The 15,997-nt window shown below is 34.4% G+C and overlaps 2 protein-coding genes across 2 annotated transcripts; one reads left to right on the forward strand and one right to left on the reverse strand.

Moving 5' to 3' along the window:
• The first annotated feature begins 975 nt into the window (after nucleotides 1–975).
• LOC131652401 (SNARE-interacting protein KEULE-like) lies at nucleotides 976–11,402 on the forward strand. Its single transcript, XM_058922249.1, has 21 exons — nucleotides 976–1,181; nucleotides 1,566–1,624; nucleotides 2,099–2,180; nucleotides 3,353–3,431; nucleotides 3,981–4,031; nucleotides 4,118–4,214; nucleotides 4,326–4,358; nucleotides 6,371–6,496; nucleotides 6,609–6,800; nucleotides 6,895–6,978; nucleotides 7,067–7,165; nucleotides 7,243–7,319; nucleotides 8,054–8,150; nucleotides 9,160–9,285; nucleotides 9,454–9,549; nucleotides 9,645–9,764; nucleotides 9,837–9,914; nucleotides 10,226–10,410; nucleotides 10,735–10,825; nucleotides 10,916–11,005; nucleotides 11,109–11,402. The coding sequence occupies exons 1-21, from the start codon at nucleotides 1,100–1,102 to the stop codon at nucleotides 11,160–11,162; spliced, it is 1,998 nt and encodes a 665-aa protein (XP_058778232.1). The 5' UTR covers nucleotides 976–1,099; the 3' UTR covers nucleotides 11,163–11,402.
• Nucleotides 11,403–11,590: 188 nt separating this feature from the next.
• Nucleotides 11,591–14,321, reverse strand: LOC131652402 (deoxyribodipyrimidine photo-lyase). Its single transcript, XM_058922250.1, has 9 exons — nucleotides 13,946–14,321; nucleotides 13,520–13,863; nucleotides 13,185–13,425; nucleotides 12,906–13,063; nucleotides 12,794–12,830; nucleotides 12,614–12,672; nucleotides 12,368–12,449; nucleotides 12,183–12,254; nucleotides 11,591–12,069 (listed from the first exon to the last, which is right to left on the reverse strand). The coding sequence occupies exons 1-9, from the start codon at nucleotides 14,252–14,254 to the stop codon at nucleotides 11,881–11,883; spliced, it is 1,491 nt and encodes a 496-aa protein (XP_058778233.1). The 5' UTR covers nucleotides 14,255–14,321; the 3' UTR covers nucleotides 11,591–11,880.
• Nucleotides 14,322–15,997: the final 1,676 nt, after the last annotated feature.

Raw genomic sequence — 15,997 nt, forward strand, 5'->3', positions numbered from 1 at the left:
TGACTGGGGAGCTTGTTCAGACACACATAGATCCACCACAAGCATTTATTTTTTTCCTTGGAAAATCCCTCACTGGAGGCTGAGTATTGTGCATTGGCTCATGCTACATGTGAAGGCATTTGGCTCCTCTCATTACTCAATAACTTCAAAACTCCACATCACGTTCCAATCATCATCTATTGTGACAACTAATCAGACTTACATATAGCTACTAATTTGATTTTTTTTATGAGATAACCAAACATATAGAAATTGATTTCCATGTGGTACGAAACAAGGTGCTAGCTGGAATTGTTCACCTCATGCCTGTCACGCCCAAAGAACAAGTTGCTGACATACTCACCAAATATTTACACTTGGGTCCATTCTACAACCTTCAAGCCAAGTTAAGAATACTTGACAATCATTCTAATTTAAGGGGGTGTTGAAAGATTGATGTAACTAACTAATTCAAAGTATCATAACTAACTCTTAATTAGTTATTAATTAATTAGATGGATGTTCAAATAGTTACAAATTATATGTATTCATGATCATCAATAATAAAAAATCTCAACTTTTTTTTTTCACTCTCTTTTCTGCACTTTTTACACGTTTAGTTTTTATTCTTAACCTATTGAGTATTTTAAAATTTGTAAATGCATTTTTTTTGAATTGTTTTTTTATTTTACATTAAAGATGATATATTAGTCATTTTATATTTAAGGTGTCAAAACTAGAGGTGACAAACGTGCATGTCCATCCCGTTTAATCTCATTTCGTTTAGTCACTATCGGTTATTTTTCCGGTCATACGGTCCACTCCCAATGTTAAAGGAGCTTAATTGCTCCGACCCGACCCAACATTCGCTATTTGGAGCTCCATCAATCCCATCGACAGAGTATAGGACGATAGACAATTCAACACGTCATCAATCATGATCAATGCTTCAAGTTTTATATTTGACTGCAATTTTAATTTTACATTAAACAAATAAATTAATTAATCCATTGCCATTTTCAAAAGTAAAGTAAATTAAACTTGGAAGAAACAATTTGGTATACGCTCGCTGTGATTAAACGCGATTCTGTGCGAAAGCAAGAAAGCACAGCACAGCAACATGTCTATGTACGATTCTGATTCCTCCTCCTCCTCTTACGGTGGCGCCGATTACCAGAATTTAAAGCAAATTACCCGCGACCGTAAACCCTCTCTTCCCAATTTCTGTTAATTCAATTCATGATCCATTTCGTTGTTACAGTTTTCAACTTACTCAACCGCTTTTCTACTTGTAACTTCGTCTCTTTCATTGTTCATTCTGCTTTTCGAATTACACTTGCAACTTTCAATCTAAATCATTTCAGTTTTCACTGTGCTTTTTGTGCTAATGCTTTGAGCGGAATAGCGAAGTTTTTTTTTTCCTAATGAGATCAATTAATCTTACGGAATGGCCTAAGTATTGGTTATGTATTTTAATAGTGAATACTCATTTAAGCAAGTTTCGGATTATTATTGTTATTGATGAAGTTCATTTTGGAATGATTTTCTGATTTTTGTTTGAGTAAGTTCATTCAATTTGTCTCCAGGATTATTACGTGAAATGATCAGGTCGACAAAAGCAGGGGATTCCAAATCAACGTGGAAGGTATGTGATGCAAGTAGTTAAATGCATTCTATCATGATTTATTTAGCTTTACTCTGGATAGATGTAGAGTTAGAAGCTATGAAGCACGAACACGGGTAATAAATTGAGAAAAATAAATAAGCTAAACATAATTGCAAGTGTCGGTGTTGGTTTTGGACACCGACACTGACACACATTTTTTTAGATGTGTCGGTGCTACAGAGATTAGAAGGATCAGTCTCTTTCATCCAAAGTTTGTAGTTCACTGACAATTACATAATCAACGCGTCTTAATTGCTTCTTTTATTCATTGCATCATCATAATCTTTTTGTCTCTAAATATGTAATACTATGCACTATGCACTTGTTTATACATACAGCCAGCCTAAGTCTAAACATAATTTGAGTGATTTGTTGAAGGGGAACTAAAGAAACAAAAAGGGACTGGTTTATTGATTACAATCTTATGCTGATTCATGGTTTGCTTATATGTAGGTACTCATAATGGACAAACTTACTGTGAAGATAATGTCTCACTCATGTAAGATGGCTGATATCACCGACGAAGGTGTTTCATGTAAGAATCATAAAAAAGTAAATGACAGTTTGTGATTGTGCTTAACCACGTTTCCTTGTTAAATTAGCAGTTTTATTAGTCTAATTGTTCCATCAAAATAATTACACCCTTACTGGGCTAGAGAAGCTTTAGACCTATTATGGTTCTATTGTTAAGAGTCTTACACCGTACATTTACAAGTGACTGGTTCTACTATTTGAATCCAGTCACAACAAGGCAGGAAGTCCAAAATATGTGTTCTAGATTTTGTACAATTAGGTTTATTGCTTGTATAGGGTGATTGAATGCACAGTGTGAGGTTTTTGCCATGTATTGTTGTCATGGGTTCTATTGGCGGAAATAGACTGTCTGCTTAAATAATTGAGTGTTTATGAATAAAATTTGGTTGGTTTTGAAGAAGGTTATCTGATATGATCCATCAATTTTATTATATTTCATCCAATTAGTTTTGTGTTGTCTTCTATTTAGGTTAGTTAGAAAAGATGGTGCAAATTTGACTTAGGTGGTTTGGGCAAGTAGAGAGAGAATTTGCAGATTTTGTAGTAAGGAGAGTAGACTAATCAAACTGCTATAGGTGGAAGAAGATCTAGAAACACTATAAGAGAAGATATTAAGAAATATGTCAAGATTAATGAGCTGGATAGATGTATGGTATTTGATAGAATGTTATGATGCCGTTTGATCAAGTAGCCGGACCCATTTAATGAGATAAGGCTTGGTTGTTGTCGTATAGCAGTAAATGTAGCACATGTTTTATTTAGATTTAGAAGTAAGAATAAGCCTCATTCAAAATCTGTTTTATTCACCAGGATTACTGGAAAAACGACATACACAATGTCAACAGCAACAATATAAGTTACCCGCTTTTTATTGTCATTTAGTTTTGGCTTTTTTATTGATATTTTACCTGCTTTTATAAACAATATTAAAAATAAGATGTAGCTTAGAGATTAAGGATAATGAAGGTACTCAAAAATATTTTCAGTTTGAAATTTGCAATTTGTGATGTATTGTATCAGTTAGTTTAGTTAACACTTCTTTTTGTAAAGTTATTAACATTGGAGTTTTTTACCCTCTCTAACCATCAAAATGGTGGAATTCTCATTAGTTGGCTATCTCTTTTTTAAGTTTTATTTCCTTTATGGTTTGATATTTCAGTGCTCTTTTTGTAGTGGTCGAAGACATATACAAACGGAGGCAACCATTACCAACAATGGATGCTATATATTTCATCCAGCCATCAAGAGAGAAGTAGCACATCTATTTTTATTTTTTATTCCTATTATTCTGCAGTTATCTGTTGAGTATGCAAATGCGACTAATGTCTCAATGAACACGTAGTTTACATAACATTTTAGAACGTATAATTGGCTGTCTCTGTTTCAAATAAAAGTATCAAGTCAGTTTTGTAGGTTTTGAATATCAAAAAGTATAACTTGTTCCAACATTGTCCGTTATTCTCTTGTATTTTCTACCGTTTAGTTTCCCTTTAATTTCCCCCATTAAGTTTCCTTCCAAAGAGTATGTCAAAGAGTATGTCTTTCTTTTTAACTTTATCATTTTTGGTTTTGAATTTTCCTTTCTTTTCTCTGTAAACAATATGATAATGATAATGCATTACTTTGTCTCTAACTTTCTCCTAATTATACATTTTTAATGCTAATCACTAAATGATAATTATGCCATTTACTTTTGGCTGCAATATTTTTTCATTTAGATTTTATATAGAACTTAGTCAACCTAAATTGTCAAGTTTTGAAATTCATCTTTATTTAGTGATTCTCTTCATTTTGTTTGCAGCATAATCATGTTTTTGGCAGACATGGCTGGAAAGGCTCCCTTATACAGGAAGTATGTGGTGACTGTTATAGTGTCTTCTGTATGCCATTCATCCCGGCTTCAACCTATTTGTTCTTAATCTTTTTTTTTTCTTGTAGGGCATTTGTTTTCTTTAGCTCGCCTATTTCTAGAGAATTAGTTGTGGACATAAAGAAAGATCCAAGGGTGTTGCCTCGATTAGGTGCATTGAGAGAGGTGACAATATTTTATTAATTAGAAACAAGATTGTGCTTAAATTCATATTTTTACTTGACCAATTTCATGGCCTATTTTGATTTTTCCCCTTATTTGGATGACGGTGTGCAGATGAATTTGGAGTATTTTGCCATAGATAGCCAGGTATATGGTTGTATACTTTTCATCTGTCATATATTTCACCTTTGTTCATTATGACTATAGTTAATTTTATTCCTTTTTGGTTGTTTATAAATTTAAAAACTTACAACATGTAGAAGTTCTCTTTGTGGTGGTCCAGTTCTATTAGAAACTTGAAGATGAAGAATTCATCTTCACAAACTCAAACAAAGATAAACTGAATGTTGTATTTATATAGAAATGAATTGATTAGTTACAATGGCTTCCATGAAGCTAAATATTGGGAGCTGTAACAAAATGAGTCAATTATTCAATTTGTTGCAAATGTGCTGACTCAGCACAGTTGGGCACAAAGTGAGTTATTCTGCTTTGCTAACTATCTTCTACTTAACACTAACTCTGCTTACTCTAATATATCCCCTTCAAATCCAAGAGGATTTGTTATGTCTGAGATCCTTTATCAACATTCAACAACTCTAAACTTGTCCATATGCTTTGCCTTGACATGCAGTAATGGATTTTGAGAAAGAGCTACTGTGCTCAGGTTATCATAAGAGTATTGAAAGATACTTTGAGTTCTATTAGGAAAGATTGCATCCAAAGCAGTTCAGCTACTTTGTAGGCAAGACTTCTATATACTCTGCCTCATTGTTTGATCTGGCAACCGAAGTTGGCTTCTTAGACCACCAAGTTTGACTCTAGGTAGATTCAAGATCCAGATATTGATTTTCTGTCACTTGGGTCAGCTCCCCTGCTGCATTGAGTCTTTATTTAGCTTTCTCACATGTTGCTTATCAGAATGCACATGTGGTTGTTGCATGTAAACTTCCTCTTCACGCATTCCATTTAGGAATGCATTGTTCACATCAAGCTGAGTGATATACCATTGTTTGGAGATAGCTAGGGTAAGCATTATCCTCAGTCCTCACAGTGACATGTTTAACAACTGGAAAAAAGGTTTTTTGAAAGTCAAAACCCTGTTGTTGATGGAATCCCTTAGCAACTAGTCTTGCCTTGTATTTTAGGATAGAAACCATCAGGATTTACAACTTCTAATGAGCTGTACACGGCATAATATGATCTGTACAAAAAAAAATACACTGTTCTGCGCAGCAGATTCTTTGCTGATCTCCAACAGTATCTTTTACTTAACACTAACTCTAATAAGTTTCACTTAGCTGTGCATGTATATATCAAGTGATGAATCGTGATTTCTTTCATGTAAATTTTAAATTAATCATAATTTATTAACTGCTAAAGAAAACCTTCTCCATATACAAACAAAGGATGTGCTTGAATTCACTGATAAACAGGACAAATAAACTATGCTTAATTGCACATTGCTGAGTCTCCTGAGTTAGAAGTTTTGATGTGGGGTACAGGGCGTGTGGCAGAGGAGGCGGACTAAGGATTCACCGTGAGGGTGAAATTGCCAAAGAATAATATCCTTATGCCGACTCTGATTTCATCATGGATTCTGATTCATTTAAAAGCCATGGTTGATGACACTATCTTCCATTCTTCCAATTTCTCGTACCCCACTGCCATTTTCTGGTACCACCCCTCACTTCGCATCACTCAAATTGGCATATCGACCAACTTTGGTTTTTGAAGCCCACTTCCTATAACCCTATTAAAAAATTGCCCAAGAACCAAACTCTTGAAATGATTCTGATTCCATATATTAAGTTTAAGTATGATCCCTTCAAGGCAATAATATTTCACACTAGGGAAATACACATGAAGTGGACCCAATTTTTTCAAAAATGAGGAAGTAAGGAAACTAGAAAAATATACTGTAAAAACTGTTCCTGGGCACAGCGCCATTCACCCACTGTTTTGGATTTGGAAGACAAAAACTCAAGGCTCTTGAGTCCTTGATATGAACATGTCTTCGACTGTCTGTTATGTCTTGCATTTCGTTCCTGTTCAAATCTTACAATTGCACTAATTAGGAGTTCCTATTAGTTTCTAATCTTGTCATCCTCTCATTATTGTGTCTTCAACTTGAGGTGTGTTTTTGGTTATGAATGCAGGGTTTCATTACAAATAATGAGAGAGCATTAGAGGAGTTATTTGGGGATGAAGAAAATAGTCGTAAAAGTGTTGCATGTTTGAATGCGATGGCAATACGAATCGCTACAGTATTTGCTTCATTAAGAGTATGCAGATAGTGCTCTTTATAACAAAAATACTAAAATAATGTAGTCAATGCCTTATTATTGTTAAAACAGATGATTGAAAAAATTTCTGAAGCATGCAATGTTCTTTTAGGAATTTCCTTCTGTTCGCTTTCGCGCTGCCAAATCCCTAGATGCAACCACAGTGACTACTCTCCGTGATCTTATTCCTACAAAGCTTGCTGCTGGAGTCTGGGACTGTCTTATGAAATATAAAAAAACTATACCTAATTTTCCTCAGACTGAGACCTGCGAGTTGCTCATTATTGACAGATCAATTGATCAGGTTTCTTTTGTCCATTTGTTGGTCATTTATTTGTAATAGTATTTTATTAGACTTTAATGTTGCTTACCATGGAAATATTATTATGATTTTGCAGATTGCTCCAGTAATTCACGAGTGGACATATGATGCCATGTGTCATGATTTGCTGAATATGGAGGGAAATAAATATATCCAAGAAGTAACTTCAGCAACTTTTCTTTCCTTCTCTGGATTTTTGGGTCCAGTCTCTTGTATATAAACATGAATCTACTGTATGTATTTTTAAGGTTCCTGGCAAGGCCGGAGGTCTACCTGAGAAAAAAGAAGTTCTTTTGGAGGATCATGATCCTATATGGCTCGAGCTTCGCCATGCACATATTGCTGATGTATGCCCTCCTTTTATGCTTTTACTATCTTAGACTTTAGCAACATGAATACCTTTTGATATTGATGACCGTGTTAGGCTAGTGAACGGCTGCATGAGAAGATGACTGGCTTCATTTCAAAAAACAAAGCTGCACAAATTCAACATGGTTCAAGGTGATGGTTAACAAACTAATGCAACGATTTAGTCATTATCAGAAATTAAATATTTTCCTAATTTTTATTTATTTATAAATGGTATGGTTTGACACACCCTATGGTTTGACTTGAATTCATTCCCTACTGTGGTGTGTAAAAGTTGATGCCTTGCCACCCTGTGGTGTATTCCGTAATCTGACAATCGCCTTGAGTTTTTCCATCCATTTTGCTATGGCTAGTTATCTGTGAGATGATTTTGAATATATTTCCTTGTAGTTTGTGCCGTACGGATGTTGTAAGGGAGCAAATCATAGATGGCGAAGTATTGATATTTGTTCCATCGGAAAATTTTAATTTTGCTTGGTTAGAATATAAGAAAATATCTTATGATATCTTCGATATTATCTTAGTTTAGATATTAAAATCAGTTTATAATCTTAGAGTGTCCTAGGTTATCTTAACATTAGTTTTTATCTTACTTAATATTTTATTATGATTTGTTATTGATTTCTCTATTTATTTAGGATTGAGTCTCCATATCCCTAAATTCGGATTAGTGTTTAGTTTTCTGTGACAAGTTATTTTCAATAATATTAAATAAAACACAGAATTACGCATTCAAACTATATATGTTGTGAATATTTGCCCTTTCATAATTTATCGGAGCTTGGATCTGTTGTTTAATGGAAATAATTATTTATTTAGCTAATAATAAGACTCACTTAGATTATCAATTTGTATTGTGTTTATAGAAGTAGCGGTGATATGTCGACAAGGGACTTGCAGAAGATGGTTCAAGCACTTCCACAGTACAGCGAACAAATGGACAAACTCTCCCTCCATGTAGAGGTTTGTTTTGTTGTAATACTGTCTAGATAAAACTATGTTTTTCTTCTTATAATAATAACACAATATGGTTCGCACAAATACATGCGCTAACTACATTTTGAGAAAGAAGCCTTTTCAGCAGTTTTCAGTTGTCTTCAGAGGAATAATCTAATTGTAACGTGACACAGTTTTCATTTGTCCTCGAGAAAAAATCTAATTGTAATATGGTAATGCCGCATCTTTTATTGCCTCATTGGGCAATTTCCCTTGTCACGCATTTTAGTAAAACTGAACTTATATATACTATCTGCTATCCCACTCAATATTGTTGGTTCCGTCATGAAGTGATTCTCACTGATGGATGACAGAGTTAATGAACTTCTGCACCCAAGTGTTTTAGACATTCGTGATTGTTAGATGGCATTAGATAGACATTTTAGAACATATGAATTGTATCATATGGGTTTTGTACGATGTTTTGGTGTATGGAGTATTTAATGTAGAACAGAAGAAACAACACACAAGGCAATAAAATTGATACACTTTAAATTTCGGATTCATCTACAAAGGTGGAAGGAATACTAAAGAGCAAAACAAATCCAAGGGAAAGGAACTGTTCAGTTTTCTCCACATGTCAAGTGCTACCTTAGTTATTTTTCACAATTAAGATTAGAGTATAATTATGGGATATAAGATTAACCTGGTGGTTATGATGGAGGAGTGTACAAGTGGAGTGATAAGCAAAACATAAGACTAACATACAAATATTTACCCTGCAAAAAAGAGTATAATTGGCTGTTATGAATTTAATATGTTAAATTAATCTTTCTAGTCCACAGTTTAAAAAGTATAAATGGGTCCCATGGTTTAAAAAGAAATGCTAAAATTTGTTAGGGTCCCTAAACCCACTCTATCGATTTGTTTGATTTTACTGGCTTACAGGACCGGTTAAAAATTATTTTGCAACTATAGCGACTCATTGTAGTTTCAAACGACATAGTCCTATTTGTAATGGGCGTCTCTGATCCAGCTTGCAGGAAACATTAACAGAATCATCAGGGAGTCAGGGCTGCGGGATCTGGGCCAGCTCGAGCAAGATCTTGTTTTTGGAGATGCAACAATGAAAGATGTGATCAAATTTTTGACCATGAAAGAAGTAAGATATTCTTAATGTGGAAAAGGAAACCACATTCTTTAACAACTAATCAATGTACATGCTAAAATGAGAAAAAAAATGAGTGAAGACACGGATTTTGAAATTAGACACACAAGCTTTGCACTGTTTCTTATATTAAATTACATACACATACCCACTTTTACGCAGGATACAACCCGTGAAAATAAATTGCGCTTGTTAATGATTCTTGCAGCTGTTTATCCTGAGAAATTCGACGGAGAAAAGGGTCTGAATTTGATGAAGGTATGGTTTCTGGTTTCTGCTCATTTTGAAGAATAATATCTTTCTATGATTCGCAACACCTGCTATCCAATTTTTACGTTTCATGTACTTTTCAGATAGCACGATTAACAGATGAGGATATGAATGTTGTGAATAATTTGAGAATGCTTGGGGGACAACCGGATACCAAAAAACGTTCTACTGGTGCTTTTGGCCTTAAGTTTGATATCCATAAGGTAAAGGTAATTTCTAGTTTTAAATATATGAATTCTTTAATTTTACATTATTTCTGAAAATTGTCTTAACAGAAGAAGCGTGCTGCAAGGAAAGAACGTCCTGGGGAAGAAGAGAAATGGCAGTTATCACGGTTTTATCCCATAATAGAGGTACAAATTAAGTTAACTAATACTTGATATGGTTTTCCCACGTAAAATATGTACTCACTTATGAAGTTTCACCAAGAATAGCATTAGAATAAAAATCCAAGACGATGATTCTCCCTGAAGATATGTTTAAAAGGAGAAATTTATTGAATATTCTGTCTTTTAGTATCATTGAAACATCGGGCAAATGAAGGCCAGCTCCATTTTTTTAATGAACAGTTTTATGGTGATTTATTGGAAGAATATATTTATGATTGCATATTTAGCCTAAAAAATTCTTTAGCTTTCAATGTGATGAGTGGATGAACATTCAGGAACTCGTTGAAAAACTCACGAGAAATCAACTGTCTAAGGAAGATTATCCATGTTTGAATGATACAAGTGCAAGTTTCCACGGCTCACCTTTTGCTGGGACTGTACATCAAAATCCTCATTCAATGAGATCAAGACGCACACCAACTTGGGCAAAACCACGAGGCTCTGATGATGGGTACTCAAGGTATTATTTTCTGTACACTTCAGAACTAATAAGTAATCTAACAATTGCTTCTGATGGATCAGTTTTTTCTTTTCACTGTACAGCTATACTTGTTCGCTTAATATACCCCTGCACAAGTTTGTTAATACTTAATAGAATTTAACTTAGATACATTATAGATATTCTTTTTTCTTCCTAATGTATTTTTATAGATAGATATATACATGATGACATATGATTTGATGTAAATGTAATTTTATTTTTACATAGATAGTCTTTGAACTCTATGTTTGAATACGCTCCTATAGTCTGCAAACAGTTCTATATTTTCTTGCTTGCATGCAGTGATTCGGTGCTTAGACATACTTCTAGTGATTTGAGGAAGACAGGGAGTCAAATATTTGTATTTATTATCGGTGGTGCAACCCGATCAGAGGTTTGAACAATTTTGTCAATGTGTTGAGATAGTAAATTTTGTCTTTTAATTTTCTTTATCTTTTATCTTATACAATGCTTCAATCTTCAGCTAAGGGTTTGCCACAAACTTACTAGAAAGCTGAATAGGGAAATTATTCTAGGTTCAACGAGTCTTGACGATCCTGCACAATTTATCTCGGTATTGAATTTGCTACCTTTTTCAGTGCCAAATGTGTTTTTTAAGCCTTTAAACTGCAATATTGACATAACCATCACGGCCTTCTCTTTTTCTTGTTTTGCAGAAATTGAAGATGCTGACAACACATGAACTTACACTAGATGATATCCAGATATGATGTTACAGAAGTCAAAGTTGAGCTTCTTCATACTTGTAAAATATTTGTTGTAATTTATGTAGTTAAACCATCTCATTCTTAGCAGAGGATTTATATAGTTAACTCCTTGTGGTTTAACCGGGTCACTTGATGACAGCTTTCGTATGCGCTAGGAAAACATCATTGGTTACTAACAAAAATAATTTATGTAGTTTTCCAGGAACCGAATCTTGAAATAGTGAAATTAATACTCTTTTGTTATGCCTTTTACCAAAATATATACTCTATTATATACTGCAGGAAGAAGAAACTGAGGCTTTTGTTCAATAATTTTTTTCTAAAACTTTCTATCAAATTTAAGACATTTACATTGTACTTGTAAAAACAAGGATCTTGATAATTGTTATAAAGTTAAGCATATCTCTTATCAATGTAAAAAACTATAACTCTTACCACAAAAACTATCTTATCTATACTTGCTAAACAATGTCTCTAAATCACACAGGACACTTGTGACCATGCTGTAGAAAAAAAATCCTGATAGTTCTGTATCCTCTTTTAATGTCATGTGGCCAACCTTTTCAAGTTGGAATACAATAAATCTCAGTTTCATCACCGAGCTACACGCAAAACAAAACATAGTCCTACTCCTACTTCAAATATCATCAGCCAAATAATGGCATATTACCAGGCTACTTAACCTGAACAAAAAAAATGGCTATAAGCAAGAACATGTGCTTCAATCCTCAGGATTAGAACCGCGGAGTACTTTCTCCTTCTCAGACAATAAATTTTCTGCTTTCCTCTTCCTGAGCTCACCAACTAATTTATTAACATATGCAATGTATTTGTCAACATCAAATTTTCTTTTGCACCCTGCATAATTCATGTATCGAATTTTCCCGAAAATGGGACGCTCTCGCCAACCCTGAAATGAACATAAACACATGACAAAAGCACTTCAGACAAAAAAATTAAGTTCTTTCTTCCTCAACATTCAATCGAAAAATTATGTAGCAAGCAAGAATGAAGTAGGCAAACCTGATCATGTACTCCACATATAGACCACATGCAGCCAACATAACCACTTGGATCCCTCCCATCCATTTCATACTGCAGTCGTGTGAAATTGTTGTCATTTATTCAAATGGTAATTACCACCATCTCATGAAAACTGCATTTGTAATTAGATTGCTTCTCTATCTTGACTAAGGGTTAGTGTATACCTTATCATTTAAATATATACATATCTCAAGTGCTTCTTCAGGTCCTTTTGTCCATTCAAGAATCTTCTTCGCCCAATACATTCTGCACAAGAAAATACTAATTGAGAAAACATATTTAAAGCTGCCACCATTAGAGAAAGAGATCCTACGAAGACCGAGTTAAACTGTAAGAGGAAATAACATGTTTTAGAAGACTCTTCAGAAAGCAACAAAAAGGAGATAACAACTTATCAAGAGGTTACTTACCGCATAAAACCATGCATTTTCCCATAGTGAACCATCTCCAGTTGGGAAGCATTCCAGAGCTGATATTTGCCCCCAAAAAGATATGAAAGGCATTAATATAGTGGATTTATAAATTTTGAACTTGAGGGTCATGTAGTTATAGTATGAGAAAATATTACTATCCATGAAAGATTAACTTACAGGATCAGCAGTCTTAGCTTTCTCCAACTGCTCTCTCCTGTAAAAACAAAAACCAAATGAGCTTACAAGTAAACATTAGAGCTAGAGAACAAACAAAAAACATGTAACTCACGTGTAAACGTGTTCTCTCTTGTCCGAGGCATGATCGAGTAAGGTCTTACGAGCCCACTCCCATGCTCCTTTTAGTGAATCATAATGAGGTTGATAGAAGCAAAAGTTATCAGCAAGTTCTCTCCTCACAATCAACTCCTCCAAGAAAGTATCAACAGCCTAAACACCAACATCGTAGAGTAGAAAAAAGTTAAGTCCAAGATAAGATTTTTAATCACAATTTTATTAGGAAAAACAAAATCAAGCAACAGAATCAGCATATGAATCAAGTTAAACAAACCTGCGGATGTGAAGCTCTTAATTTACGAGCTTCTAAAGCACATCTTTGAGCAGATATCTGTCCAAAATGTAAATAAGGAGATAAACCAGAAAGTGCAGTTGGTTTACAAGGGTTATTGCGATCTGTGGAGTAACTTCTCAACCTTTTAGTCAGGAATCCATTTTTACTTCCCATCAATACTTCCATAGCTGCAACTTCTCCAGGCTCACACCAACTAACTTCGGGAACCTCAGCTCCACTCCTAATTTAGGAAAGAAAAAAATACAATCAATACTTCCATAGTGTTAGTGTGACATAACACATGATTTGCACACATAACTCAAAGTATATCAAACCTTAATACTTGAGCAATGATATCATCCCAGTCTATAGTATGATCCTCAGTATTGACCCATTTCGTAGTTGGTGGTTCAATGATGGGAAAATCTACAAGATATTCAGGAAGCTTTTTATTTATCTTTCCCCTTAATGTTCTAGCACTATACTCCAATTTCTCAGAAGCAACCCAAAGAGGCACAACATTGTGAGCATCAACTTCATGAACAGTAACCAAATCCCCAACCCTCTCACAAATCTCAGCTTTGCATTTCTTCACTTCTCTCAATGGTGACATATCTGTTACCAAAAGTGACGCTCCACATTCTCTAACAAATTTCGATACAGTTTCCTGAGCCTCACCCTATAATATTAAAACATAAAAAAATAAAAATAAAAGCTAAAAATTTGAACTTTGAAGAAAATTAAGAAAAAGTAAACTAAACCTGAAACAAGAAAAAGGGAATTTGAAGAGTGTGTTGAAGTTGGTGACACAATTGGCGCAAACCCCTGAGCATAAACCCTAAATGACGAGACTTTGCACCAATAAAGTGGTTGAAGAGATTGAAAACAATGGCTACAGGAACGTTGGATTTGTTGGCTTGATGAACGGCGTGGATGAGAGCCCAGTTGTCTTTCAACCGTTGATCTCTGAACATCCAGTACACTACAGGGCCGGTTTTTCCGGAGCCTTCTTTCAGGGTTCGAATGCGGCCGGGGTTCACTGACATTGGTGGCGACGGTGTGGAAGCCATGATCGAGAATCGTCGTGTGGGTAGCTAGCTAATGTGCGCCTTTTGGAGGGAATTTCAACCGGTAAATGTTGAGGTGTGTGGTTTCGAATCAATATACGCACTTCCAGTCTTTGTTTGACACGTGTATATTGTTGAATTAATTTATATTACAGCATGAAATTTGAAATTAATGTTTCTGAACCTAATTTATTTTAAAATTTTCAATTTTACTAAAAAAACTTCTTTCTCACATTCATTCATGTAGATCGAAGTTTTGTAATATTATACTATCTCTCATCATAGTTATGTAATATCATATTATCTCTCATTATAGTTGTGTAAAATACATTGATCTGTGTTTTGATGTGATTCTTCACGTTTTCTAGGATATTGAAAGTTATGGGTGATGGTCTCGCTAAGACATTAAGAAAATGTAATTACACACTTTATAATTCATATTAGTCCCACATATTTCCTTCAATTTGTTATGTCGTTTTTAGTTTATGATTTCTTTTTTTTCTCAATTTATTTGAAGTTTTTATCTTTGATTGAAATTGGATATGGTAATGTAGGGTATTGAATGTATTTGATCCAAATTTAGTTTTGGTTTGTAGATTTTTTTTTTTTTTGTATATTAGTTGTATTTCTATATTGTATTTTATCCAAATATAGTATTGTTGTGCCATTAAAGTTGTTGTAGGCCATCTGCGAGGTTCATGAGGCGAAAGCCCAATTGTAATGAAGTAAATCCAACGGTACAACCGTATCCGACGTCGTTCCACACTCGTGCGATTACCAACCACTTATTCTATTTAAAGAGGAAAATGTGTCACTTCACATGTATTTAAATTGTTTCCCTCTCAAACTTCATTTCTCACTCTCTTTCTAACTCTAGCGTTGAAGTGTTAACTTTACATATCAGTCCCCTTTCCACCACATCGTAAGCTTTGAACCACCATAACAGATTGTGAATTCATCGTCTCTGGTCATCATTTAGTTTCAGAGTAGAACATTGGCGCCTTATGTGGAAATCGACTTCTAATTTCCGCGATCTAACAATTCCCAATTCAACTAAACCGCTCTCGATAAAATCCAGATTTGCTTTGATAAAAAAGGAGACCTTCAGCTCCTATTTTATTCCATCAAATTCATAGTCAAACTCTTTACCATCAGATCTGTCAAATGAGGGCATCTTCTAAAACTACCCGCTCTTTTGTCCAATGGCAAGTCGCTGAAGCGGCTAGGAATCCTCTGTCTCCTCCTCAAGGAATAAATAATCAAGTCTTAACTCACTACTACAAAAAACACATGTAACGATGGACATGGAATGCATTTGATGTCAGTTACAGAAGTGAGGTAAGCAGGGGCGTCATAAAAGGTTACTACTTATCACCTCGGTTATTAAAAAGTTGATGGGTAAAGTTAACTGCACGTGGATTTGATTTCCAGCGTCAGCATTTTTGTTATTTTCACAACTGAATGGCGCGCCCAATATTATTGCCTCGGTTTATTTTAGAAACCGAGGGGTTATGGTTTTATTTTTTTCTACTGTCGTCTGCACTTGAATTACATAACCATATTACAGAAAACAAAACCATATTTTGCAGATTCCCGAAACAAAGACATTGTACATTTTGCCCATTCCTCAATCTGAAACAGAATTATTCATTGATTAACACCAAATGCAAACCCAAAATAGCACACACTTTATAATTCTAAATCAAAACTAAAACAAATGATTAAGAACCATATACTTACTAGTTT

This window comes from Vicia villosa, linkage group LG2, assembly GCF_029867415.1.
Source record: "Vicia villosa cultivar HV-30 ecotype Madison, WI linkage group LG2, Vvil1.0, whole genome shotgun sequence".
Classification (NCBI taxonomy): Eukaryota; Viridiplantae; Streptophyta; class Magnoliopsida; order Fabales; family Fabaceae; genus Vicia; species Vicia villosa.